The 26,041-nt window shown below is 36.8% G+C and overlaps 1 protein-coding gene across 2 annotated transcripts; it reads left to right on the forward strand.

Annotated features, from left to right (window-relative positions):
- The first annotated feature begins 1,884 nt into the window (after positions 1-1,884).
- Positions 1,885-13,074, forward strand: nrsn1 (neurensin 1). 2 transcript variants are annotated; one of them, XM_062063409.1, is made up of 6 exons: positions 1,885-1,977; positions 5,747-5,862; positions 5,952-6,044; positions 6,124-6,242; positions 8,653-8,840; positions 8,926-13,074. In XM_062063409.1, exons 2-6 carry the CDS (start codon positions 5,764-5,766, stop codon positions 9,027-9,029), a joined length of 603 nt encoding a protein of 200 aa, XP_061919393.1. In that variant the 5' UTR covers positions 1,885-1,977; positions 5,747-5,763; the 3' UTR covers positions 9,030-13,074. The 2 variants fall into 2 exon arrangements, with proteins under 2 accessions (XP_061919393.1, XP_061919394.1); XM_062063410.1 differs by having other exon boundaries at positions 1,886-1,977; positions 5,744-5,862.
- The last annotated feature ends 12,967 nt before the right edge of the window (positions 13,075-26,041 follow it).

The following is a 26,041-nucleotide window of genomic DNA, read 5'->3' on the forward strand; positions in this document are numbered from 1 at the left end:
GTTTACTTTTTCTTTTCTTTTTTTTCTTATACAATTAACCACCTTCAGTTACAAATCATAAAAATGTATTACTCAATATGATACTGGTGAGAAAGCATGAGACCATTTTTTATTGTCTGCCTGACAATTGTACATGTTATTTATAATGTGACTTTGGTGTTACAGGTACTTGCAATCAGTGTTGGGACTAACGCGTTACAAAGTAACTAGTAATCTAACGTTTTATTTTTTATATTCAGTAACTCAGTTATCGTTACTACATAATGCGTTACTGCGTTATTTTACGTTATTTTTTATGTAGTATCGGCTAGAAACAGAAGATCTGAGTGTGCTTTATTGGAGCGCTGCAGTGTCGTCCTTCTGATTCTTCCTGTGTCACAAGCTGGAGGCGCGCTCTGTGTGTGTCTGGGTGTGGGTGTGGGGAGGGGAGGGGAGGGGAGGGTTGTTTTACTAACAACGGAGCCGCAGCTCTCGACACTCGACTCGAGTGTCTTAACATGGAGATATACTCACTTCTTTTTTTTGTCGTGCACAAAGAAAAGAACATTTTAGATAAATGTAAGTTGTGTCTTAGATCAAAGATCCCGTGTACTGCCCAAAACAACAATTCAAATCTGCCTGGTTAGGCTTTGTGTATGTCACATGTGCCTTCCTTAGGTGAAGCCAGGTTTACAACTATGTTGTTATTATGCCGTTTGTTACTTATGGAATTGATGTTGCAGCTATTTAAAATAGTTGTGTCAATTTGTTCTGGCCTGAAACAAATTGGCCCTTTGAAACATATCTTTTTCTTTTTGTGTTGACGAAGATGGTCCTGTGAATTGGAAACACGTGTAATTCAACTTCTGGGCTACAAAGGAAAGAAGTTGGGTGGGATTGTCAACAGGATGGTACACACTAGCCAACAATGCTCAAAAATAGTGCAGGAAGTTCAGTACAGTTCAGTACAGTTTAAGTTTATATCGAACATGCATAGGATACAATGTAATGCATCACACAATTCCAGTTGTTTCATTACAGCACGTTCGAAAAGGAGTAGGAAGAAGCAGAGCTTATTTAATCCTACCTCTTTTCATACCATAGCAGTTTTATCCAATTTCCCTGTTCTCTGTAACAGAACAGTGAACAAATAAATAATAAATAAATAACATACCATAGTAAGCAAAGAAATATTAAATACATAAATAATCGTAATAAAATAAAAAAACAAGGAAAAAAAAAAAGGGTTCAAGATGTTCATCATAATTCTTGTTCTTTGTACTTTGTGAACACTTGTAGTTTGAACAGTCTCTTAATATTGGTGCTTTGTTTGATTTATTTGGTTAATCCGTTCCATAATTTAATTCCACATACTGATATACTAAAGGTTTTAACTGTAGTATGAGCAGACAAATGTTTTAAAATTAGATTTTCCTCTTAGGTTATATTTTTCCTCTTTTGTTGAGAAGAATTGTTGTACATTCTTGGGTAGCAGGGTATAGTTTGCTTTACACATAATTGTAGCTGTTTGCAAATCTTTTTTGTAACACATTTAGTGAATGAAGCACAGTTTTGTAGTTGTTTCCCCATAGTTCTACACTTACAAGTAGTGCAAAAGCCAACTAAATGAGTAAATGTTCCTGGGAATGTAATGAATGGACAAAAAAACCACAATTGACACAATATAGTAATTAAAACATGACGTGTGTTTGATTTTTTCTATCTATCTATCTATCTATCTAAGCCTTATTCATGCACCCTCTTGTTGAATTTTGAATGAGCTCTGCCTGGTTATTTATATACAGCTCTGAATCGTGATGTCATGGAGCTGGCACATGCGCAGTACGAGAGGGACTGTGAATCATCCACAGAGAGAGAGAGAGAGAGAGAGAGAGAGAGAGAGAGAGAGAGAGAGAGAGAGAGAGAGAGACTTCAGAGTGATGGGAGCGGGCTGAGCAAGCAGCAGCGAGTCATCACTCTCCGAGCTGCTAATGACAGGTAAATTGCGGCTTCAGTTTATTTTGTATATATATTTTTAAGCTCATTTGATTGCTAGTCTTGTAAACAACATCGTCGTTTTGTTGTCACGATGTACAATCACGGTTTTCACATATCTCGCGATTATCGTGCATTGAGCGGGAAAGGGAGCAATGGCGGAAGCATTTTTGGATTACAGCGGTGTGCGTGTATTTATGTTATTATGTTAATTATGAAATACACAACCTAAATAAACTACATGAACTGCTGCTAGTTGTTTGAACGGATTGCATTTTGGCCAGGAGGTCACTCGACTGGATTTTGTTCGGATGCAATTAGAGTAAATATAATTTATGAACATATTGTGTGTCTATTTGTGTCTCATGGGGGGTAGGGGATGACTGGTGCTTGCGGTATGACACACGTCACTTGTGACGTAAGCATGTTTTCATGCTGGGGTCGTACACGGTGTTTAGCACCAAGGCCAGCTCGTAGTACTTTATTTAAACATACTTAACAAAGTTACATTAATAGACGTCACATTCCCACACTTGCACAATCCAACATGTCTAAAAAGTAGAAGGAAGAAGCCGAGCTCAATAATCCTTGCCCTTTCACTTGTCAGTAAATGTCTCAACAATTGTTCACTTCATGTCAGGGCTGTCTTCTATCAACCTCACAGTCAAATCATCCCATTTTAAAACCCCCCAAGCCTCTCCGTGGATGTAAGGCAGGTTAAGTTCCCGCTGAGGCCCCCTGCGTACAGCAGGTATGTTGCAGGATAAATCGATTGCATGTCTGCTCTAAATATTAGTAACAGACACTTGCTTGCAGACAAATTGTTTTTCAAAAGTAAGAGGACATTCATATCTGCTTTCAAGGTCGGCTGTCAAAAGAAAGCGATCGAACAAAACTAACATTTTTCAATATGATCAAATGATTTTGTGAGCAGAACACCACTAGAAACACATACAGTTGTGAAAATAAATGCAGAAGAGGACTAATATAGTATTGACGTGCTACTGATATTGCCATTGGTATCGGTACGCTAACAATCAGGATCAATAAGCCCACCCCTAACATTTTGAAAAAATCCTGAACATCCTAAACACTTTCCTATTAATTTGGATTATGTATCGGGGGTTGTTATTTTTCTAAGTTGGCACAGAGTGTTTTGTATCTGTCACAGTTCTCAGGTACAGGGATACATTAGGCAGTAATGTAATTAACGGTGCGGAAGAAACAATGTTCATTGTTTTAACGGGGTCTTTATTATTGTTTTTGCGTACTATAGGACCTGGTTGTTATCCAAACATACAGTTTGCCATTTAATGAAAACATTACTCATCCTACAATAAGAAGCATGTTGGCAAAGTATTGATGTGGCATTCCTGGAACTTGAAAAATGACCATGAAGTATCAGTGAATACATACTCTGTCAAATACTGAATAAATAAAAATCAAGTTTATGAGTGTAATACTGTTGGGGTATATAAACTCTAGTTACAGATCATTACAAAATAGATTATGATATATTGTATATATATATATATCATTTTATTGCTTGTGACTAACATCTGATCATCGTCATTCATATTAACATAAAAAAAAATGCTCTGCCAGTTTGGTCAAATTCTAGCCGCACAATACTTAATTCAGGATGCCAATATGGAATTGGTGTGATATAGTTGTATTGTATTATAATTTACAGAACACATTCATTTGAAGTGTTGGCTCATGTTTAAATTGACAACGACAAGAAGCGGCCATCAAAACTTCCATCATGCCCAATCACTGTGTCTTGCAATTATTGATTACAAATAGACTGACATGCTTAGTGGCCATTCCTTATTTACTTACATTTTGACATGTTGTTTTGTGGTAAGAAATTATGAATGATTTCAAAATAATAAAAGAAAATGATACCATGAAACATTTGTTTTGCTTCTTTTGACGTGACCAATAAAAATATTTCCATATCCATATTTCATTGCATTCAGTTAATATGTTCAGTGGAGACAGCAGATACAATTTTCTTCTAGCTGACAAAAGCATATAACATCATTATGGTCGTTAATACAGGGGCAGTGAGTTATGAACTATATTGAGGTTATGGCTGTGTACTATTGTGTGTGTGTGTGAACTTTATTTTTATATTCACTTCTTGCAGAAATAATAGAAAGATAGACCCTTCTAGTCCCATACTGAGGAAATGTATTATTGTGGCAACTGGCGCTCCTTATTATATTATGCACAGTGAAACCTTTAAAGCTGAATGACCCTAAGTCTTACAATTCGGAATTTGTCCAAAATTTAAAAAAGAAAATGTTTAATGATACCTTAGTGAGCATAAAATGTTTAACTGTGGGCTTGGTTTGCCTTTTGACAACTTTATCCTGTAACAGACTAAATCAATTTACAATATTTCCTATGGGAAATTGTATTTTGAAATACAAAGTGGTCGACCTGCATCTTTAAACAGTCTCAGCAAAGGTTTTACTGTATACAAGGGGAAACCACCTGGAAATATTCAAAGTGAGGGTGTCTTTTTAAAGCAGTTGAATGGTCAGTATTTTGCTCAAAGGTATTCCCATTCCCATTTGTACGCTTAATCCATAGTGAGTCCCAAGCCTGTAAATCTCTACCAACTGAGCTACTGCTACACTTTTTCTTCAAATATATTTCAACTGGTCCAAAGGGATGTGGAAGGTCAAGCCTGCAATATTCCTTCCCTCCCTCTCTCACTCTCTGTAGGAACTGTTACTATCAGGAAGGCACTACAGATCAATCAAAGCAAGAACTAACAAATTAAAAATATATATATTTTAATTGTAATCTCAATCATCTGTAACTATTTAATAATTTGAAAATGACTTTGTTGGAATTTGTAGATTGATTTACAATTATTTTAACTATTTTTATGTCTGGATTTTAGAAATTTTTGAATACATTGTTGAATATGTTTTTGCTGCTCTGAACTTACACACATTGACTGTTTGACACTTTTTCATCTTGTTGTACATGAAACATGTTGCAATGACAACACATACAGCTATTTATTTATCTATCGATCTATCGATCGATCGATTGATTGGTCTGTCTGTCTGTCTATCCTATTTGCTAGAAACCCCACGACACCTGTTAACAACTTTTACTCACACAAAGCTCAATAACACGAACGGTTTTGTTGGTGAATAAACAGAATGTTATATTGCACTGTACTGTGCGTTGATGTAAGAGGGAAGGGTTAATGTGCATCAACAACAATGTTATGATGTTGCTATAAAAACACACACTTCCTAGCACATCATTTATTTTTTATTTTAACAATTGCCTACATTTTTGTCGCTAACAGCATGATTAAAGGGGACCTATGACAATTTAAATCCACATTTAAAACACTTTATTATGGCACAAGAATAAGTCTTTTCCCAAACCTAAAGGTTGTAGGAACGGTATTCTATAGTAATTTAGTCCAACCCCTGACTGCCTTCTTTTGTCATTGGTACAGTTAAATGTTTTTGAATAAAACAAATGAATAGATAAGTGTGTGTCACACCTCTCCTGACAAAAGTGCATCAAATGAGTATAATATTGGTTAATGGGATTTTACAAAACAATAGCAAATACAGAATATTAACAATATATATTATACCCTTTGCCAGTGAGTTGGGGGCAAATGTGTTTCCTGATGCGTTGATATATATGATATAAGGATGCTTATCATGCGATGAGTGCAAATCTGCGTGAGTGGCTTCAGTCATGCGTTACACTCTGTTTGCTCAAGCAGGCAGACAGATGTGAAGGATGGCGTCTTGCTCAGAGATCTGTGGGTCTGAGTACGGCGAGCAAGCCCAAGTCAGCGGGAACTACCAGCAGTATGGTGTCCGCTCCTACTTACACCAGGTAGAACAAAGCCATAAAACTGCACTCCATAGAGCATGAGAGAACAATATAAAAGAATGATAAAATAATAAAATGTCTTTGTTATTCAGTTTTATGAGGAGTGCACAGCTACCATCTGGGAACGTGATGAAGATTTTCAGATTCAGAGATCGCCTAGCAGGTGGAGCTCTTTATTCTGGAAGGTGAGGTTATCCTTCAGCATGCTGAAACAACATTTTAACTGTAAATATTCCAAAACATTTCATTATTTTCCTGCCTCAGGTCTGTCTCGTGTTTGGCACTGTGATCCTTTTTTCTGGCCTGATTGTCATCATGGTGGGCTATGCTACTCCGGCTAGGATTGAAGCATTTGGTGAAGAGGATCTCTTATTTGTGGACAGGTACCTGATAGAGAAAACATTTTTAATTAAAGGGTATTGGAGTAAAGGTAGTATTTGTTACACACACACTTCTGCCACACCATTGGGGACTGTTGTACAAAAAGTTATCAGGACATTTAAGTTATACTGACTTCTTAACAAGATTGTGCAGCGTTAAAGACTCTCATTGACTGACTCTCATTTGTGGTTAATGTTTTTATATTCTTTATGCTGACATGACTCATATCCAAACTGAGCTATTTAGAAACATTAAATTGAATGGTCTCACTTGAGCCATATAGGAATGGATACTTTTCACATTTGAACCAATACGGTACCATTTCCCGGTACCTGGGAATCGGTAGTAGTACTCAACTGTATCAATTTTCAGTACTTTTCTGTGTGTTCATGTGGTAATGAATGTTAATTTGTTCAATAATGAAATATTATTTTTTAAATTTAACATTTACCATCAACCTGATAATGATAATATGTTTTCCTATTGCATTAATTTCATTCATCCATCCATTTTCTACCTCTTGTCCCTCACGGAGTCGCGGGCGGTGCTGGGGCCTATCCCAGCTTCACTCGGGCAAAAGGCAGGGTACACCCTGGACAAGTCGTCACCTCATCGCAGGGCCAACACAGATTGACAGACAACATTCCCACTCACTTTCACACACTAAGGTTGATTTAGTGTTGTCAATTAATCTATCCTCAGGTGCAATTGCATTCTGTTCTATTGTAAGTGTGTTGCCATAGCTCGGAAGTAGTCTGTTGGCATTAAAGTTGTATGTGTCATTCTTGTCTTTTTGTTGAGCACTACAAAGTGTTTGGCTGTGAGCATTGTACAAATTACTCACTAGCTGTTTCATTGTAACATGCATTTTAGTTGTATTTTTCATTGCCAAAATTGAAGGTGTTAAGATTGGCATGTAAAATCGCTAATGCTAATCAGTACTCAACGACGTCGCGGCTCGAATGGTGCAACGGTCGTCCAGAAAATAGAGCCAGTCCAGTATGAATATGCCTGTTGTACCACTAAGGGTTTGAGCTGGTGCAGAGTCTGCAACTGTACGTGATGTCATGTTCAAACTGGGGCTGTCAAACGATTAAAGTATATAATTGTGATTAAGCACATCAAAATTAATTGCGATTAATTGCAGATGAATAAAATTGTTCGTCATTAATAAGTGTACCCTACAGAGATACTTTTTAAGTTCTTACTACCTTGACTGGACAATTAGTTTGCTTTAATTAAAATGTTTTTCAAACATTATACATTTTTAAACAGCTCAACAGAAAATGGACATAAATGTGCTTTTAACGAGAATAATTAAAAAAAAAAAAATTACCTGCAGTGCGTTGGGGTCGTGTCAGATTTGGTATTTTGTAGGAATACATCATTTGTATTCCTGCTGTAGGAGCACTTGCATTCAGAGGAGGAGCGATACCATGTTTAGATACCAAGTTCATGCATTAATAACATAAAATGTGGATTGTTACAATCTTGGTCTGATTGTCAAAGACGTTAGGTAATGTAAAATGTGATATTGCTACCTGAATACATGCTTCTGCTATTCTGTACATTACATTTTGTACATGTTAATGATATTCAAATATCTGCATGACAATGTTTTAACCTTCTCTATTAATAAAATAAAATATTCAGTCTGCTAAACATTCTGTAATTGCGGACTATTAAGCAGAACAGGTTATAAAATAAGGAATAAATTATATTACAAAGCATCTTTGACAAAGCATGATCGTAATGTAAGACAATTTTTCATTTAGTTATGTAGTTAGACCGGATGTGACTCATAGCGCTAGTATTGTGAAGCCGGAAGTATGTGGTTGGTATGACAAGAGGTGTCTTGACATGTTTTGACTAAAGTCTCAGATTTAACAGTGACTTTAGACTTCCTGTCTACTGTATTTTTTTTGCTAAGCTTTTATTCTATCTTACTAAAGCAGTTAGTGTAACATTCTACATTTCATAAAATCAATCTACTCAACTGTAATGTAATGGCGGACGTGAAGCTCCTCCTCTTTACATTCGGCAACGTTCGCCAACAGACGTTCGCTCCATAATGTTGTCTCACTGCGATCAAAGATAAAATTATCTTTTATTGTCAAGTGAACGACTTGCCATGGATGATACAGCTTGTCAGAGCAAACTATGTGTCACAATGGGTGACCACCGGGGACGATCCCTTTCAGGCGATCAGGCGCTTAATTGATACACCTCTCCCACCTAGATGCCTTAATCAAAAGTTAATCAATTATACTAATCTACTAAGACTCAAACTAGCGTCTACTGTGATTGCAGGATCATGATGTACTCTACTCCATCATCCTTAGTTACCCTAATTACAGTACCTTTTTGTTACCCATCAACAACATACCTAATACCTTTCTCTTTTTTCAACAGCCAGGCAGTCAGTTTCAACCATGCACTGGATGTTTGCAAACTGACTGGGGCTGTACTATTCTGTGTGGGAGGCACGTCAATGGCTGTTGGTCTCTTGCTGTCTGCTTTTGCCAAAAGCTACTCCAAAGAGGAATTATATCTACAACAAAAGTTTAAAGAAAGGCTGGCAGATTTGCATTCAACAGTTGGTAGGGTTAAATTATTTACCTGTTAAAAAGGTTCTCCCACTGTTTTGCATGACTAGCAAACACAACACTTGTGTTTTTGTCACAGGTACACCCATAATGAGAGCACCAACTCCCGGGGAAGGAAAGGTGCCAGTTACACTTTCCAAAGTCCAGAACATCCAGCCGGTAACCCCAAAAACAGAGACCTGACAACAGTCTGGCTCAAAGGGGTTTACAATTAGTGTGTGACTTATGAGTAGTGGGATACAGATTATTGGTGAGTGCATACCACAGGTCCATAAATGCAGAGATGCATAAATGCTCCTAAAAGGTCAGCTTACGTGACTGATAATGTCACTTTCCTCATTATGTTTGACGTATTTCAATTTCAGGATTAGAGGCAGAACAGACAAAACAAGGGAAGTTTAATGTGCGCCGGCTCTCAGACATCCTTACACAACACATAAAGGTTGTGAGCACTACCCAGGCAAAAAAAAATAAGAAGACAAACAAAGCAACCCAAGAACAAATCAATAGAACACAGCCGCTGAACAAGCTAACATTTTTCTTTTAAGTGGCGTCACATCGTGTAGAGCTGCTGCTGGGGCGGGGGAGCAGAATAGCAGCAGGCATTATTGACGATTAGCTTTCATTTTAACAATGGTCACTAAACACATAAAAACGTCAGAGCTGCACAACATTCAGTAGAAGACTACCCAGGCATTCGACTCATTAAATCACTGGCATTAAATGTTTTACATTTAAAAAATAAGGTATGCAGGTCTTACTGTATGTTAGCTCATTTAGAACAGGGGTGTCAAACTTGCGGCCCGCAGGCCTTTTGCGGCTGATAGATATATTATGAATATTTCGTAGGTGATTTGAGTTTGAGACCCTTGACTTAGAATCATTGGAGCAAATTAGAAAAGCTAAACATAACATCACCCTTACAGTACAATTCTCACATTTCCATTATTTTCTTCAGTAATACCTGACTGGATTAGTAAAACCAGGCAACCTGATGAAAGACATAGCAGATGAGACCAAACATGCACAGCAGCACAGATTGTCAATAAAAAAAACACAGATTTCAACATATCTCTCTAGATTAAGCAAAAACATTCAATAACATTTTTGAGAAAAGTTTTTATTTAGCATACACTTTGTTGCGCCCGATTGCACACAATTCGGGGGTTAATCAAAACAGCTTTAGGGTTCTAAAATAAAAGCAATAGTCATGGACCACCAACGCAAAATGAATCTCAAGCTGGTAGAAAACATATGTTCCTTTGAAGAGCAGAAAATAAAGTACACCTGGCATGGTGTTGAGTTGTGTGCATTGCTTGAAAACACACACATTCACATGGACAATTGTTTGAGATTTGATGAACAGATTCAGATGAGCAGCTAATTACAATAATCTGTGGCATACATTTTGAATACATTTGTCTTATTAATCATCAAAAAATGTCCAGACATACAAAACCTTTAAAATACAAGTAGAGTGGAAAAATAAATTGCCTCTATATTAAAGCTATTGTCATATATATATCTTATTTTTGACACCAAAAGACTTCTAAGGTTTGCGAATAAATAGATATGATCAAAATAATCTCACAGAGATCCCAGAACCATTTTCAGAGTTAATAAGCAAGCCAGTTACGTGATCCGTGACGTAGCGTTAGGAACTACAGATCCCTTCCCTATCAACAACAATGCTAATCAAGCAGACGTTGTGAGAGCCAACAACAATTACTTTGAGAAATTTTATGATCCAGAATCTTATATTTTTGAGCTCGAACACAAAAAGGATGAGCAATAAGTTTAAGAAGGCAAGTGCTGGACTAATTAAGTTAAAGTTAAAGTACCAATGATTGTCACACACACACTAGGTGTGGTGAGATTATCCTCTGCATTTGACCCATCACTTTTTAGAAACACTTTAGCATCAATAAAATTGCTCTGCGCTAAACATACAAACTAACCATATTAAACCAAAATAAAACAAAACACGTATTGTAATATTTCCACTCTCGCTGGGATGCCGACCGACAGGACGCATGCATAATCCCGTTTGGATGAAGACTTTATCACATTCCTCACAAAAGGTTAAGAAAGTTGCAGTAACTAGCATCTTTTTGTGTCTTTTTTAACATCTCGTGGGCTGTCAAAGTTGTCCAGCCTCTTGGTTCATGGCCATATGTGTCTACTACCAAGTGAGAGATGCATGAAACATAATCTTTGTCACAAACATGCTAAAGGTTTGAGATGAAGCAGAAGCAGCCGCCGGCTCGGTGTGTGAACAATAGCAGCGCAAACTAGCATTAGCTCACTGCTATCAATGCACCGCTAAAATAGGCGGTCTGGATTGACGCTTTTAATGACAACATCACTCATATTTGGTCAATTTTCATGTCGCTATGTATAAATGGAATATTGTTAGCGGTTTCTGGCTGTTTTCTTGAGGGTATAATGGTCGCAAAAGAGGACCCTCGCTCTGTTGACTCACTTATTAGCTATTTATTCATGATTTCAAATGCATTAAAACAAGCCAAACGTATGTGTTCTTGTCTTACATCAGGATTGTGAATGATAAACAGCACATTTCTTTCCAATTTGTGTGTATGTCCAGTATGACTGATCTGATAATATGGTGAGAGTGCAGAAGCGTTTCTATCATCACATAGAATTTACGGAATTTGTCGAAGATATTTGGAGCGGAATATTAAAAATGGCCGACTGAATTTGTGGCATTTTGTAATGTTTATACAGTATTTTCACATTCTTTGCGGGTTGTAAATAACATTGGATATGGTTTAATAGATACAATGAAATATAATTAAGTATATGAAGTCAACTTGTTTTCCCACTCTACTAGTACTTTAAAGTTGAATGCCTCTAAAGTCGTACAATTTAGAAATGACTAAGACTGTCTTGAATTATTTCACACACACCTCTAATATATCATACAAAGAGTCAAATTATACATTGACCATCTTTTGTAAAAAAACATGTGTTTGGCTTTAGAGTTTCCAAATAAGTTGCTCTTAATTATAAGAGGTTCCACTGTTTAATATTGATAGGAAATGCAAGAATATACGTGTTACATGTTTTCTGTGAGTTGTTGGCAAATGCTAAATTACGCTATTTTTAGAACAGATTGAGCAATACTGCTTTATAGTAAAGAAAAACAGTGTTCTCTTTTGCTTGTTTTCATCTTTCGCATCACTGGTGCAGGTCCCTCCAGCAAACCTTCATTAGCAATGAAAATGTCCATGTAAGTTGACCTTTTACTAACAATCCTGCTGCTACTTCCACCCTTTCTTTTTCACTCACTAAACTGCTGCCCACTGCTCCCCAAGGGGATGGGACAAATGCAGAGGACAAATTTCACCACATCTAGTGTGTGTGTGACAATCATTGGTACTTTAATCTTTAAAGATTAAAGATTAATCTTTAATCTTTAAAGTCAATGTTGTTTTCACACAGAACACAAAGCTAATGATATTAAATATGCCAATGTTTAATATTTCAAATGTTACCCAATCACACATAAACTGCAATTCTACTGTTCAAGACCATAAACTAAGGGTTGTTCTAACACCTTCCCATTGTAGTCAAAGTGTTAGCGTGTGATCAATAAATGTGCTCTCTAGTAGTTCCATGCTGTGCATTGTGTTTGGTTTTATCCGTTCATTGACCAAATCTGAATTCCACATTAAACATATTTTTGCTCCTACTATCAACAAATATATTATTCCAGGTTTATTCTTGTAATTTACTTAGACATTCAGAGAGTCTCATGATGTACTATAACTGTGCATTTTCCATTTGGGAATTTAAAATGCATAAATAACAACTGAAATTAAGAAAAGTTTACAAATATCCATAATGCAGTACAGTATGTCTATTTTCAAACATAATAAAGGTGGAATATTTGCTGACCAATACTGTGTGAAGCTTTTGTCAACCTATTAAAAACCGGCTGTATCACACACTCCATATTGTTAGGAATATATTCTGATGAGCAAAGTATTTCAAACTTTGAATTACCGGTATGTTCCAGCACACCCAAGCCTTCATTACAATCCATCAAAAAAGTCATTTAGTAAGGGGAGGTGTAGGAACGATAAGTGTATTATTCGTGGTCTCATTAACACAGCCAAACACACACTTACACAGGCGCACACACACACACATGCACGCACACACACACACACACACACACACACACACACACACACACACACACACACACACACACACACACACACACACACACACACATACACTAAAAGAGACCTCCACACTAGATAAGACAAAATTGATGGCATATCCGGAAATAGCACCCATAGGACTATCACCTTGAGCAGTCAGAAGTGACTCATGGAGACGCACGCATACACACATTCACAGATGATGACTCACAGATACCAAGACTGCATGGATGCCAAGTTAATAAGAAAAGTTGCTGGTGAGAGAAAGTGAGGCAATCACCACATAGAATCTAATAACAGTGGCGGATAGTCCGAAATATGTTTTTTTTCAGAATTACAATTAGAAGGCAACTATCTTTCTATCCCTATTTTATATTATGTTTCTGGTCACAAAAAAAGCAGGAATCTATTCCACAATCCGTGGACAATATTATGGAATCACAAGTCTTGGAAGACGTTTGTTTAGTTGTAGTTGTAAAATTGCAGAAAAAAAGCGGATACAAAAAATTTGAATTTTTAATGGCAACTTTCTGGCCTTAAAAGAAACAGTGAATTAAACCAAGATTAAGATTAATCAATTGTGAATTGTGTTAGCAACAGTTTAATTTTTTGATCAAGCAGAGTGGAAACATTATGGAATCACTCAACTCTGAGGAAAATATTATGGAATCATTGAAAGCAAACATACAAAAAACACTACAACACAGCAGTAGTACTTTGTTACAACGCCTCTGGCTTGTATAAAATCTTGCATTCTCTGAAAAAAAAGATGGTTTGACCAAAACAGACTATCTTTGAATCTCAGTAAAACTAAAATAATGCTATTCGGTAACAATAGAAGAGAAAGTCCAACACAAATCAATCAATCATCAATCAATGTTTATTTATACAGCCTAAATCACAAGTGTCTCAAAGGGCTGCACAAGCCACAATGACATCCTCGGTACAGAGCCCACATACGGGCAAGGAAAAACTCACCCCAGTGGGACGTCGATGTGAATGACTATGAGAAACCTTGGAGAGGACCGCATATGTGGGTAAACCCCCCCCCCCCCCCCCCCCCTCTAGGGGAGACCGATAGCAATGCAAATAATACAAAAAGACGAAGTAGACATCGACAGGGTAAAAAAAAATCACATTTTGGGGTGTAATAACAGATGATAAAATGAACTGGAAACCTCATGTCAAAAATATACAACATAAAGGAGCAAGAAACACGTCAATAAGGAATGACGCAAAATATGTTCTGGACATAAAATCTCTTCATATTCTCTACTGCTCACTAGTGTTACAATATCTGAGTTATTGTGTAGAAATATGGGGAAACAACTACAAATGTGCGCTTCATTCACTAACAGTGTTACAAAAAAGATCAATTACAATAATGCATAATGTTGGATGTAGAGAACATACAAACCCTTTATTTATTGAATACAAAATATTGATATTCAACAATTTGGTGCATTTACAAACAGCTCAAATGGTGTACAAAGCAAACTGTACCCTGCTACCCAAGAATGTTCAACAATTTTTTTCAACAAAAGAGGAGAAATATAACTTTAGAGGAAAATCTAATTTAAAACATTTGTATGCGTGTACAACACTTAAAACCTTTAGCATATCCTTATGTGGAATACAATTATGGAATGGATTAAGCAAAGAAAACAAACAAAGCACCAAAATGATTCAGTTTAAAGTTAAAGTTAAAGTACCACTGATAGTCACACACACACTAGGTGTGGTGAAATTACTCTCTGCGTTTGACCCATCCCCTTGTTCCACCCCCTGGGAGCTGAGGGGAGCAGTGAGCAGCAGCGGTGGCCGCACTCAGGAATCATTTTGGTGATTTGATGATAAGAAACTGTTCAAACTACAAGTGTTCACAAAGTATAAAGAAAAACAATTATGATGAACATCCTGAACCTTTTTTTTTTTAGATACTGATTATTTATGTAATTAATATTTGTTTAGTTACCTACGGTATATTATTTATTTATTCACTGTTCTGTTACAAACAGAGAACAAAATGGAATACAATTGCTATGATATGAAAAGGGTTAGGATTAAATAAGATATTCTTCTTCCTACTCCTTTTTGGACATACTGGAATCAAACAACTGGAAATATGCATACTTGCCAACCTTGAGACCTCCGAATTCAGGAGATTTGAGGTGGGCAGGGTTGGGGGGCGGGGCCAGGGGGCGGTGTTAAGGGGGGAGGAGTCTATTTATAGCTAGAATTCACTGAAATCCAAGTATTTCTTATATGTATGTATATATATATATATACTTGAATTTCAGTGTTCATTTATTTACACATATACACACACACATAACACTCCTCTATTCATTGTTGTATTTGAAAGTGCAATGCTTTGCAGCCAGTAGCACAGCCTTTGAAGGAGCATAGGTAAGGGCAGTGTAATATTCTGGCTTGGAGTCAATAACCAGGCGAGGTGATGAAGTTATGTCTCTTTACTTCATACTTCAGAACCGACTCCCACACTCGCCGTCAGGGTGCGCAATACAACGTAAACCGTTGCCAACCAAAAAGTAACCACAGAACACTATACACAACATTCACCAGGAGATTGCAACAAACAACTTAGATCACTCTATTACAGGCAGCTTCTGTGAAATGTATTTGCAGGAAAGGAGTGAGTTTAGGGTTGAATTGTCCATCCTCGTTCTATTCTCTGTCACTCGTCCTCGCCATGACCGTCTCTTCTTCGTCTCGTTCTTGTTGTATGTGCAGTTGTGCACTCGCCAAAAGCCGTAGATATTATAACGTGACTGGGCCGGCAGCTGTTTATATGAAGAAAATGTGGACGTGACGACAGGCTGTCCTCACTCAGATCTGCACTGACCTGGAGGGGGCGTGCCTTAAGTCCGGCTGAAAATCGGGAGACATTGGGGAGAATGTTTGTCCCAGTAGATTTTCGGGAGAGGCACTGAAATTGAGATCTATACTATTTGCAGGCTATAACTTTGAACTTATGTATCTTTCTTCATCAAAAGTATTCAGTTTTAGCTCTATGGCAAGATGCATCGTCATACTTGCCAACCCTCCCGAATTTTCCGGGAGACTCCCGAAAACTCTCCCGAAAATCTCCCGGGACAAGCATTCTCTCGAAAATCTCCCGATTTCCAGCCGGACAACTCTATTGGGGGCGTGCCTTAAAGGCACTGCCTTTAGCGTCGTTTCTCACCTGAAAAGGAGACTATTATATATGTCTCCGTTATCCATAGGTTTATCTATAACCCATAAAGTAGGCAGGCATGGAACTATTTCTCAGCGTATGTTTATTCCAGCCGGCACGTTAATACTGTAGCGGCTGGCTACGGGGTGTTAGCCAATGACTTTGGCTGGGGGGCGGGACTTCCGGGAGAGATAGGGAAGTGACGTTGTTAATAGGAAGTGGGTGTTCGAGTTTTGCCGGGAAAAGGGATAGACACACATTGGAGCTGTTGTGTGGTTGAATTACATCTTGTGCAATAAAGACAAGACAAACAAAGAAGTCGTATGAGCCTACATTCCTGGGATTATGCCAGTACTCAAATGGTAGAACAAAAGCAACTCAAATAGTAAAATGTAAGTGTTATTTTTTATTTTTTTAAGTAAGCAGCAAGTACAGTACATTTAGTAGAACATATATATATATATATATATATATATATATATATATATATATATATATATATATATATATATATATATATATATATATATATATAAGAAATACTTTAATTTCAGTGAATTCTAGCTATAAATATACCCCTCCCCCATAACCCGCCCCCCGGTACCCCCCCACAATCTCCTGAATTCGGAGGTCTCAAGGTTGGCAAGTATGTGCATTGTCATCTTGAAAAATGATGTCATCTTCCCCAAACATCATTTTGATTGATGGAATAGGAAAAGTGTCCAAAATGTAAACGTAAACTGGTGCATTTATTGAAGATATAATGGCAGCCATCTCCACGATACCATTACTTGACATGCAGCCCCATATGATCAATGACTGTGGAAATGTGCATGAATTCTTCAGGCAGTCGTCTTCATAAATCTCATTGAAACGGCGCCAAAAAAAAAATTGCAGCATCATCATCTTGCCCGATGCAGATTTGTGATTAATCACTGAATATTAATCTAGTCATCCATAGTTCACAATTACTTTTCCTTAGCCCATTTTAACCTTGTTGTTTTCTGTGTTAGATGTTAATTGTTTTTCTGTATTTAAATCACATTTTCTTCAGACAGTTTCTTACAGTTCCATCACAGACGATGACTCCAATTTGCTATTTTGTTTTGCATTTGTTTTGCTGTTAATTTTCTGTCCTGACACTTTGATGTTGTCCTTGGTCTACCAGTATGCTTGGCTTTTACAATCTTCCCATGTTGTTTGCACTTGGTCCAGATTTTAGACACAGCTGACTGTGAACAATCAACATCTTTTGAAACACCGCAATACTTACCGTCTTGAAGAAGTTCTATAATCGCCTCCTTTGTTTCTATTGACATCTCTCATGTTGGAGCCATGATTCATTTCAATCCAGTTCTCCAAGGTGTAAACACTCCTTTTTAGCTGCAGACTAATGAACATATTTAATATGATGCAGGTGTTAGCTTTGGAAATTAACATTTACAGGGTTTCTCCTCATAATTGAGTGATTTCATTTTTTTTTCACTCTGCTTGATCCAACAATTTAACTGTTACTGACTGCCATAATTTGTATTCTTGTTTTCGTTTAATGTATATTAAAGCAAATAAGTCACCATTTGAAATGGCTATAGTTTTGCTTCATGAATGGTATCTACTTTTTTGCAACCAAATGAACATCCGCCAAGACTGGTGATTCCATAATTTAATTTTTTAAGGGATGTAGAATCCAACAGCTGGTAGCTGATAGTCCCAAATATTATTGTTTTCCTAGTTAAAATGAAAAGGAAACTATCCCTATGTTCATATTCCTATATTTTATATCATTTCATTTTTCTTTTTTTTTTCATTTATTTATTTATTTCAGGCAATGACAAAGATGTACAAGTTGACAAAACATAATAATATAAATTAATATAGTGCATTATTGTCCAGTTTTGCCTGAAAGGGAGTGGGAAGAAGATAACTTATTTAATCCCACCCCCAGTTCTCCATTCAGTGATTATTCACATGAGTTTCACTCTCACTTTGTTTAAGGATTATAATACAGATGTTGTATCATAGTGGCATTACCACAGGTAACAATAATTATTACACTGTAACAATCATTTGTATCAACAATGTAGGAATAATGAATATACCAACAATGGTAATAGACATCATAGCAATAATGGTAATAGACAACATAGCAATAATGGTAAGGAAACATTGAGCACATGTTAACACTTTGAGACAGAGTACAGCAGCAGGTCAAATTAAAGACCCTCATCTCTATATTTGAACCAGACCCGATGTTTGTATAATAGTTTAAATTGATTAATAGTTTGGCATTGCTTGTGTTGTAAGTCCAGTTTGTTCCATAGTTTTACTCCGCATACAGACACACAAAAACGTTTACGAGTGGTTTGAGCTCTCGGCAATAAGAAATATCCAAAGCCTCTCAAGTTATGAGCTTGCACTCGTCTTATAAAAAAACGTTGTAGATTAGGTGGCAATAATTTGTTAAAAGCTTTATATAAGATTATTAATGTATTATATTTAACAAAGTCATCAAATTTGAGCAACTTTGATTGCATAAACAGATTATGAGTATGTTCTAAATAACCAACGTTGTGAATGATCCGCACTGCTCTTTTCTGTAATATGATCAGAGGATGAATTGTGTTTTGGTAAGTATTCCCCCATACTTCAACACAGTATGTAAGGTATGGCAGTACCAAGGTGCAGTATAGAGTACAAAGTGCATTTTCATTGAGGTATAGTTTTGCTTTGTTTATAATTGAGAGGCTTTTGGAGATGTTTGTTTTAATGTGTCTGACATGAGGTTTCCATGATAGTTTACTATCAATTATTACTCCCAAAAATGTATTCTCATTTACGATTTCAATTTGGGTACCATCTATACTTATTTTCTGTTCAGACGTTATGTTGCGATTTCCAAACATTACTATCTTAGTTTTATTTATATTCAAAGATAATTTATTTGTGTCCATCCATTTTTTTACTATGTTTAGTTCTGTGTTTACTGTATTTATGAGCTCATTATAGTCATCACTACTGTAGAATAAATGTGTGTCGTCTGCAAAAAGTATGAATTTCAGTATTTTGGATGTATTAAACATATCATTAATATATACATTAAACAGTTTTGGCCCCAACACGGACCCTTGGGGGACACCACAAGCAATGCCAAGAGTATCAGATAAAAATTGACCCATTTTAACAAACTGTACCCTTCCTGTTAAATAACTTTTTAACCAGTCACCAGCCAGCCCCCTAATTCCATATCTTCCCATTTTATCTAGTAGAATTGAATGATTAATGGTATCAAAGGCTTTCTCTAGGTCAATAAAAATACCAACTGCATATCTTTTATGCTCCAGTGCATTAGTAATTTCCTCAACAGCTTCAGTTATTGCCATTGAAGTTGTTCTTTTGGACCTAAAGCCATACTGACCGTCATTGATTATATGATGCTTCTCAAGAAAAGATTCAAGTCGAGAGTTAAATAGTTTCTCTAAGATTTTTGAGAACTGAGGCAAAAGAGAGATTGGTCTGTAATTGGTGAAAGCGTGTTTGCTGTCGCTTTTGAAGAGCGGAGTTACTTTAGCGATTTTCATTTGACTTGGAAAGCAGCCAGTCTGGAATGATAAATTACATATATAAGTTGATGGTTTTACAATATTCAGGATAACCTTTTGAACCAATATCATGTTGATATCATGGCAGTCAGTGGAGCACTTACTTTTACACTTCCGCACAATGTTTGTCACTTCCTGCTCATTTGTAGCTGAGAGGAAGAATGACGAAGAATTCTGTTCAATAGTTGATTTTGTAACTCCATTGTCTGGGATATCAACAGCCAATTTAGGACCAACATTTACAAAAAAACTATTGAACTTGTTTACTACTTTACTCATATTATAATCTTCACCGTTTTCATCAATAAAGTAATCAGGATATGTCAACTTGGAATATCCTTGTTTTATTAGACTATTCAAAACATCCCAAGTTCCTTTTATATTATTTTTGTTTTCATATAGTTTTTTTTGATAATATAACCGTGTTCTTGTTCTTATAATATCAGTTAATTTATTTTTATACTTCTTGTATCGTTGTTCGACTTCTTTTGTTTTTATTTTGATGAAAAGTTTGTAGAGATTGTTTTTCTTTTTACAGGCATTAATTATCCCTTTTGTGATCCAAGGGCTATTTTTATTTTTTCCTTTTATAAAATATTCTTTTACGGGGCAATGTTTATTATGCAGAGAAGTAAAGATGTCTAAAAAATTACAGTAAGCACTGTCCACATTAGGTTCTCTGTATACTGAAGTCCAATCCTGAACTGCTAAACTATTGTTTAGGGCACAGATTGTTTCCTTCGTTGTTATTCGTTTAGAGATTTTTGCCATAGTGTCTTTGGTTTTCTTGAGATGACAGTCATATAAAGTAAAAAACAGGTAAATGGTCAGTGATGTCACATTTAAATAGGCCACTGGTGACTTGATTTCCCATAATGTTTGTAAAAATGTTGTCAATGATTGTGGCACTATGTGTTGTTATTCTGCTTGGTTTGGTTATGGTTGGATATAGAGACAGGCTGTACATTGTGTCAATGAAGTCATCAACATGTTTTTGCTTGGTTGAGTTTAACAAATCAATGTTAAAATCACCACTGATAAATATGGTTTTTTGGTTCACAGAGGAAAATAGTTTACCCATCCACTCATTGAAAGTTTCTATGCTTGAACCAGGTGCCCGGTATACACAGCTCATGAAGATATTTGTCTTTTTGTCATTTAGGATTTCCACTGTTAAACATTCAAATAATCCATCGACTGCTATGGTCATGTTTGTTAAAACTTTAAATGTAACAGATTTATGAATGTACAATGCGACCCCTCCTCCTATTTTATTTATTCTGTTTATGTATGTTAATTCATAGTCATTCAGACTAAAATCAATACCTTTATCATTGTTGAACCAGGTTTCAGTGATTGCAACAATGGTAAATGGATGACTAAATTATTTCAAGTAATCCTTGATAGCCTCAAAGTTAGTGTACATGCTTCAACTATTGAAATGTATTATACATAGACTATCTTCTGATTTTACACTGTTTTCATATTGTTCGCGGGTAAAATAATTACAGTTTTTAACAATCGCAGAGAAAAAATTATTATCAGGGTCTATGTCCATATCAGTCTCTGTTGTGGTGTGCTCTTGATACTCACACATGTCCAGTTCTTTTTGTTGATGTTGGAGGATCTTCTGTAACATGTCCATATTAATACTTGGTGTGGTCTGTGTTCTTGGTGTGGGTAGCATTGAGATTATGTAAAAGTCACAAGCTACATTGATACCAAGTACTGCATCAATGTCAATACTTATCAAGATCTTCTATTTTCCTTATCACCAAGATTTTTGCTTCCTCCGGCATCCCATTTAGTTTGATGAAGATCTTACAGTTCGTTACCCAGGTTTGTTGAATCTTGCTTTGCCTTTTAAGTTGTCGTGCGACCCTCGCGATGTCAGCATTTTTCTTGGTCAAGTGTTCATTGATGAAAACATCTGTTCCTTTGAGTTTGCGTCCTTGCCTTAATAGTGCGATCTTCTTCTTTCTGCTGGCGAATCTCATGATGACAGCGGGTGGTCTCTGGTTCCTCATGGGCAGTGGGTGACACGCCTCGATGTGCTCCAGGTCCATCTCTATCCCCCTGCTTTGGAGATAGGAGCCCACCTGCTGCTCCACCGACTGTGCCTCCTGCACGCTGGGCTCCCCGCTGTCCGCGGCCACCGCACGCGCGTAGTTGCGTGGCTTGATCTTGATCCCGGTGATGACCACATCATTCATGCGGGAGTAGTGCTCCAGCTCGTCCACTCGCTGCTCTAGGTCCACAATGTGCCGGTCTTTTTCCACGTTCTGGAGGCGTAGTTGTTTCACCTCCTCCAGCAGGCCCAAAAGCTGGTCCTGGTGCTCCCTCAACGCAGTCACATCACCGCACAGGGAAAGGAGTGTGAGCCTCATCTCCTCGAACTCCTCCGATGTGGGGCTTTTCCTCGGTGCAGGCATCACGGTCTATCTGCCGACGCATCCAGCAACAGAAGGAAAAATCCCCCTCCGTATCTCAGGCCGGTAATGCTAGCCGGCTCCGGTGTGCCAGCTCTCAGCACCGATCGACACAAGCTACAAAGTGTCACGGCACAGTGACACAGCGAAGGCAAAAAAGCACAAAAAGTACAAAAAAGTAGAAAAAGTTGTACTAGCTTTGCACAAGGCAATTGCCAAACTCGACAGCCCCACTTCGAAAACAGCCAGACGCGCGCAAACTCCAAACCGGAAGTGACATCTATCCTGTTCAGGGTCACAGGAAAGCAGGAGTCTCTTCCAGCAGAAAGCACATGTCTTTCTCTATACAGTAGAGTATGTGCCCTGTGATTAACTAGGGACCCATCCAGGGTATAGTCTTCCTTTTATATAGTCCACTGGAATAGGTTCCACAGTTAGTGATGAGAATCGAAAACCGGTTTCCAGTGTATCAATTCATTGGAATTGCTTGGCATTCATTCAAACAGTTCTTTTACTGATACTTCATGGTGAGGATGACGTCGCGTAGTGACGTCAGATCAAAAAATGGCTACATTTTACAAGAAAAGATAGCAATAGCGCTACTTGTAATACATTTAAGGCTGCTAGTTCTTTAAGAGGAAAACATGCGACCAATATGCTGAATAATTTGAACACACAGCAGGCAATATTTATAAATTAAAGTCAAGTTTTCTCCTATATTATCCCAGCAGCAGTAACGCTAGCACGTCATCTGTCTACAGCAGGTACTAACTAACGCCTCCTATCATGTTAGCGCTATTGTTTGTTAATTTGAAAGAAATGCCCTCTCACACAGATGAGCATGACGAAAGACAGATTCTGACTGGGTCCGAGGCGTGCAGTCCCAGTTCACGTCTACCTCTAGACCATGCAGGGGTGGGCAATTAATTTTTACCAGGGGCCCCATGAGCAACCTGAGCACTGCTGGAGGGCCACACCGACAATATTTCAATTAAATGTTGCTCAAATTATTTTTGATATAACGTAAGATAAATAATAATAATAATAATCATTTCATTTAACATAACTTAACTTTATATAAAAGCAGATTGCTTTTGATGGTTTTATTTTTAACACTGTCTTACACAACACTTCCTGATGTATAATACAATGCAAAAATGTTAATTACTGTCACTTTATCCTGCATCCTCTTTAAAAGTCCAACATTTTTCCCCCTCAGATTTGGACAACCATCTGTTGTCACACGTGCCAGCTTGTCCCATTTCAGTCCTAACATGTCCAAACACGCGTTTACCTATGTGAACAAGTCATTACCTGTGGTTGTCTCTTTAATTGACTGCATGGCTGCCAGCTCCTCCGTGATTTGAAAGTATGCAGTTATCCCACGTGAGAAGACGAGCAGCTGGGCGATGTTACGTACATCGCAGCTTTCATCCAAAGCCAGCCAAAAACAGTCAAAGTCGGCCGTTCTGTTCTTCAGCTGAAGCTCCAAGTTTCCAGCTCAGCATAAGTTTCTGTGTATTTGTATGTTGTATTAATGTTATTAGCTAAAACCTCTACAATTTACCAACAGGAACCATTGTTCAGATAGTCTACTACACTGATGCAGAAGTCCAATTGTTGCATGGCCCATATAGCTACACTATAGGAAAATTGATTTGGTAAGTTTTGTGTAATGCTGCCTATTAACAACTAACATTTAAATTAAATAAACATCAATCCACATATAACTAATTAACTTATAATGATACAAAAAAGAATACTATTAACCTTGATTTTCTTTTGTCCTAACCATTCACACAAGTCATCAAACTTGTAGTTAGTTTGGATCACCAACAATTGTAAGATACTAAAAGTGAGGCATAAAATAAAGGTTTATTTTTACTAATTTAAACAACGGTGATAGAACAACTGCAGTGGTAAATCAAGCAATCAGTCAATTAACCGAACCAAAAGATAATTTAATGTCACCATCAACACATTTATGTAAACAGTGGTTCAACAGTTTTACAAAGAAGACATTAAATTACATTATCATATCCTATCCTATTTTGTAATGTAAATCAAAATGTTTATGCTTACAGTTCATGTCATTAGTGTCTTAAGTTCCCTGAAATAGCACGCATAACCAGATTATAGCTTAATTTACTAAAAGGGGAACTGCACTTTTTTGGATTTTTGCCTAGTGTTCACAATCATGAAATACATGACGATTGATGCTATTTTAATTAATGTTTTTATGCATTCTAAATATTAAATACATGTAATAAAAAATGTGCTCACAATGGAGCCTATGGGAGCAGCGCAATTCCGCCTATAAAGCCCTTAAAAATCCAAACACCTCTCTTAAGGTTTATTTATTATCATTTATAGTAATGAGCACATTATAATAACATGTAATATTTACATTATTTTGATCAGGTAGAGCATTAAATTCACAACGTATGCTTTTTTTCCCCTTCATCACTGATTATTACTCATTGCAGACTTCATGAGAGCCAACAAACATAATAAAACATCACTTACTGTGCAATGTCTGCAGTCATTAGGATGACAACTGCTCGGATGTTCATATATTTTCCCATTTAGTTGAAGATTGACTCATAATCCTCACAAAGAAAAAGGGTGTCTTTTTGTGTTGTTCTTGACAGTTTCGGGTCTTAAATGGCTGTCAAAGTGTACCAACTTGTCGGAGTACCTACTGAGACTTGCATTATTTATGATCTACAATAAACTTCCAGGGAGCAAGAAAGAAAGAAAGCAGCAGACCACTCGATGATGTAAACATAGGCACACACGATAGTGATCACGGCGCCGCTATAAATAGTTTGTCTGCGTTAGCGCTTAAAATAACAATATCACTAATACTTAATAATTCAAATCATGAAATGTAAATGGAGTATTGTTGGCGGTTTTTGAATGGTTATTTATTGGAGTTTATGGGCAAAATGGAGGATAATTTGAACTTTTAACTTTTATTTACAAGTTAGAATTCCTTAAAAAAAAATCCATCTGTTGTCATGTCTTTCGTAATGATTGTGAACGATAGGCAAAATTCCCAAAAGTGCAGTTCCTCTTTTGACACTACCGTGCCGATTTATAGGTAAACATCAGTGACTGTAGTCAGAAGAGGCAGGTGAGGCTCACGGAAATGACAACATGAAATAAACATTGATATTTGTCAATTGAACTGTGTTATATGCATATTGTGCTGTATTTTAATTGTTTAGCACGTTCATCAGTAAGGACTTTTACAACAAAGTAAGAGAGCACAGCCTCATGGACTTTGTACACAAATGAAGGTAAGCCCACAAATGGTTTTCAGTTCTAAATAAAAATAAACAAATAGATGGGAACATTTTAATGTATTAACTAGTTTTACATTGAATATAACTCAATAATTACAAGTTTGAAAAAAGTCCTCACAACCTGTCACTAATTATTGGTTAACATACAGTATTTTAAAATTGGAGTATATCACCAAATGAAATATCAGTAGGAAAGTACTCACTGCAATGAATGCACATTTGCAATAACAAATTATAGGAAGATATAGGAAGATATTGCTGATGGTTATCAAGAATATATTTTTCATGGTATCACACTGAGTTTTTTCCTAACATCAAACATCCAAAATGAAAACAATCTGAACGTAAACCAAGGTTGTCGCGAAGTATTGACTTCCTTTCTATCTATATATATGTGTTTAATTTTACAGTAAAAACTAATATTATTGTTAAGATAATAAGGGCTTATTTTGTCATTATTTCCTACTTTC

Source organism: Entelurus aequoreus, linkage group LG11 (assembly GCF_033978785.1).
Source record: "Entelurus aequoreus isolate RoL-2023_Sb linkage group LG11, RoL_Eaeq_v1.1, whole genome shotgun sequence".
NCBI lineage: Eukaryota > Metazoa > Chordata > Actinopteri > Syngnathiformes > Syngnathidae > Entelurus > Entelurus aequoreus.

Coding starts and splice junctions, on each gene's coding strand:
- nrsn1 (XM_062063409.1), top strand. CDS start 5,764: ATGGCGTCTTGCTCAGAGATCTGTGGGTCTGAGTACGGCGAGCAAGCC. Junction 6,243..8,652: donor GATCTCTTATTTGTGGACAG/GTACCTGATAGA, acceptor TTTTTTCAACAG/CCAGGCAGTCAGTTTCAACC. Junction 8,841..8,925: donor AGATTTGCATTCAACAGTTG/GTAGGGTTAAAT, acceptor TTTTTGTCACAG/GTACACCCATAATGAGAGCA.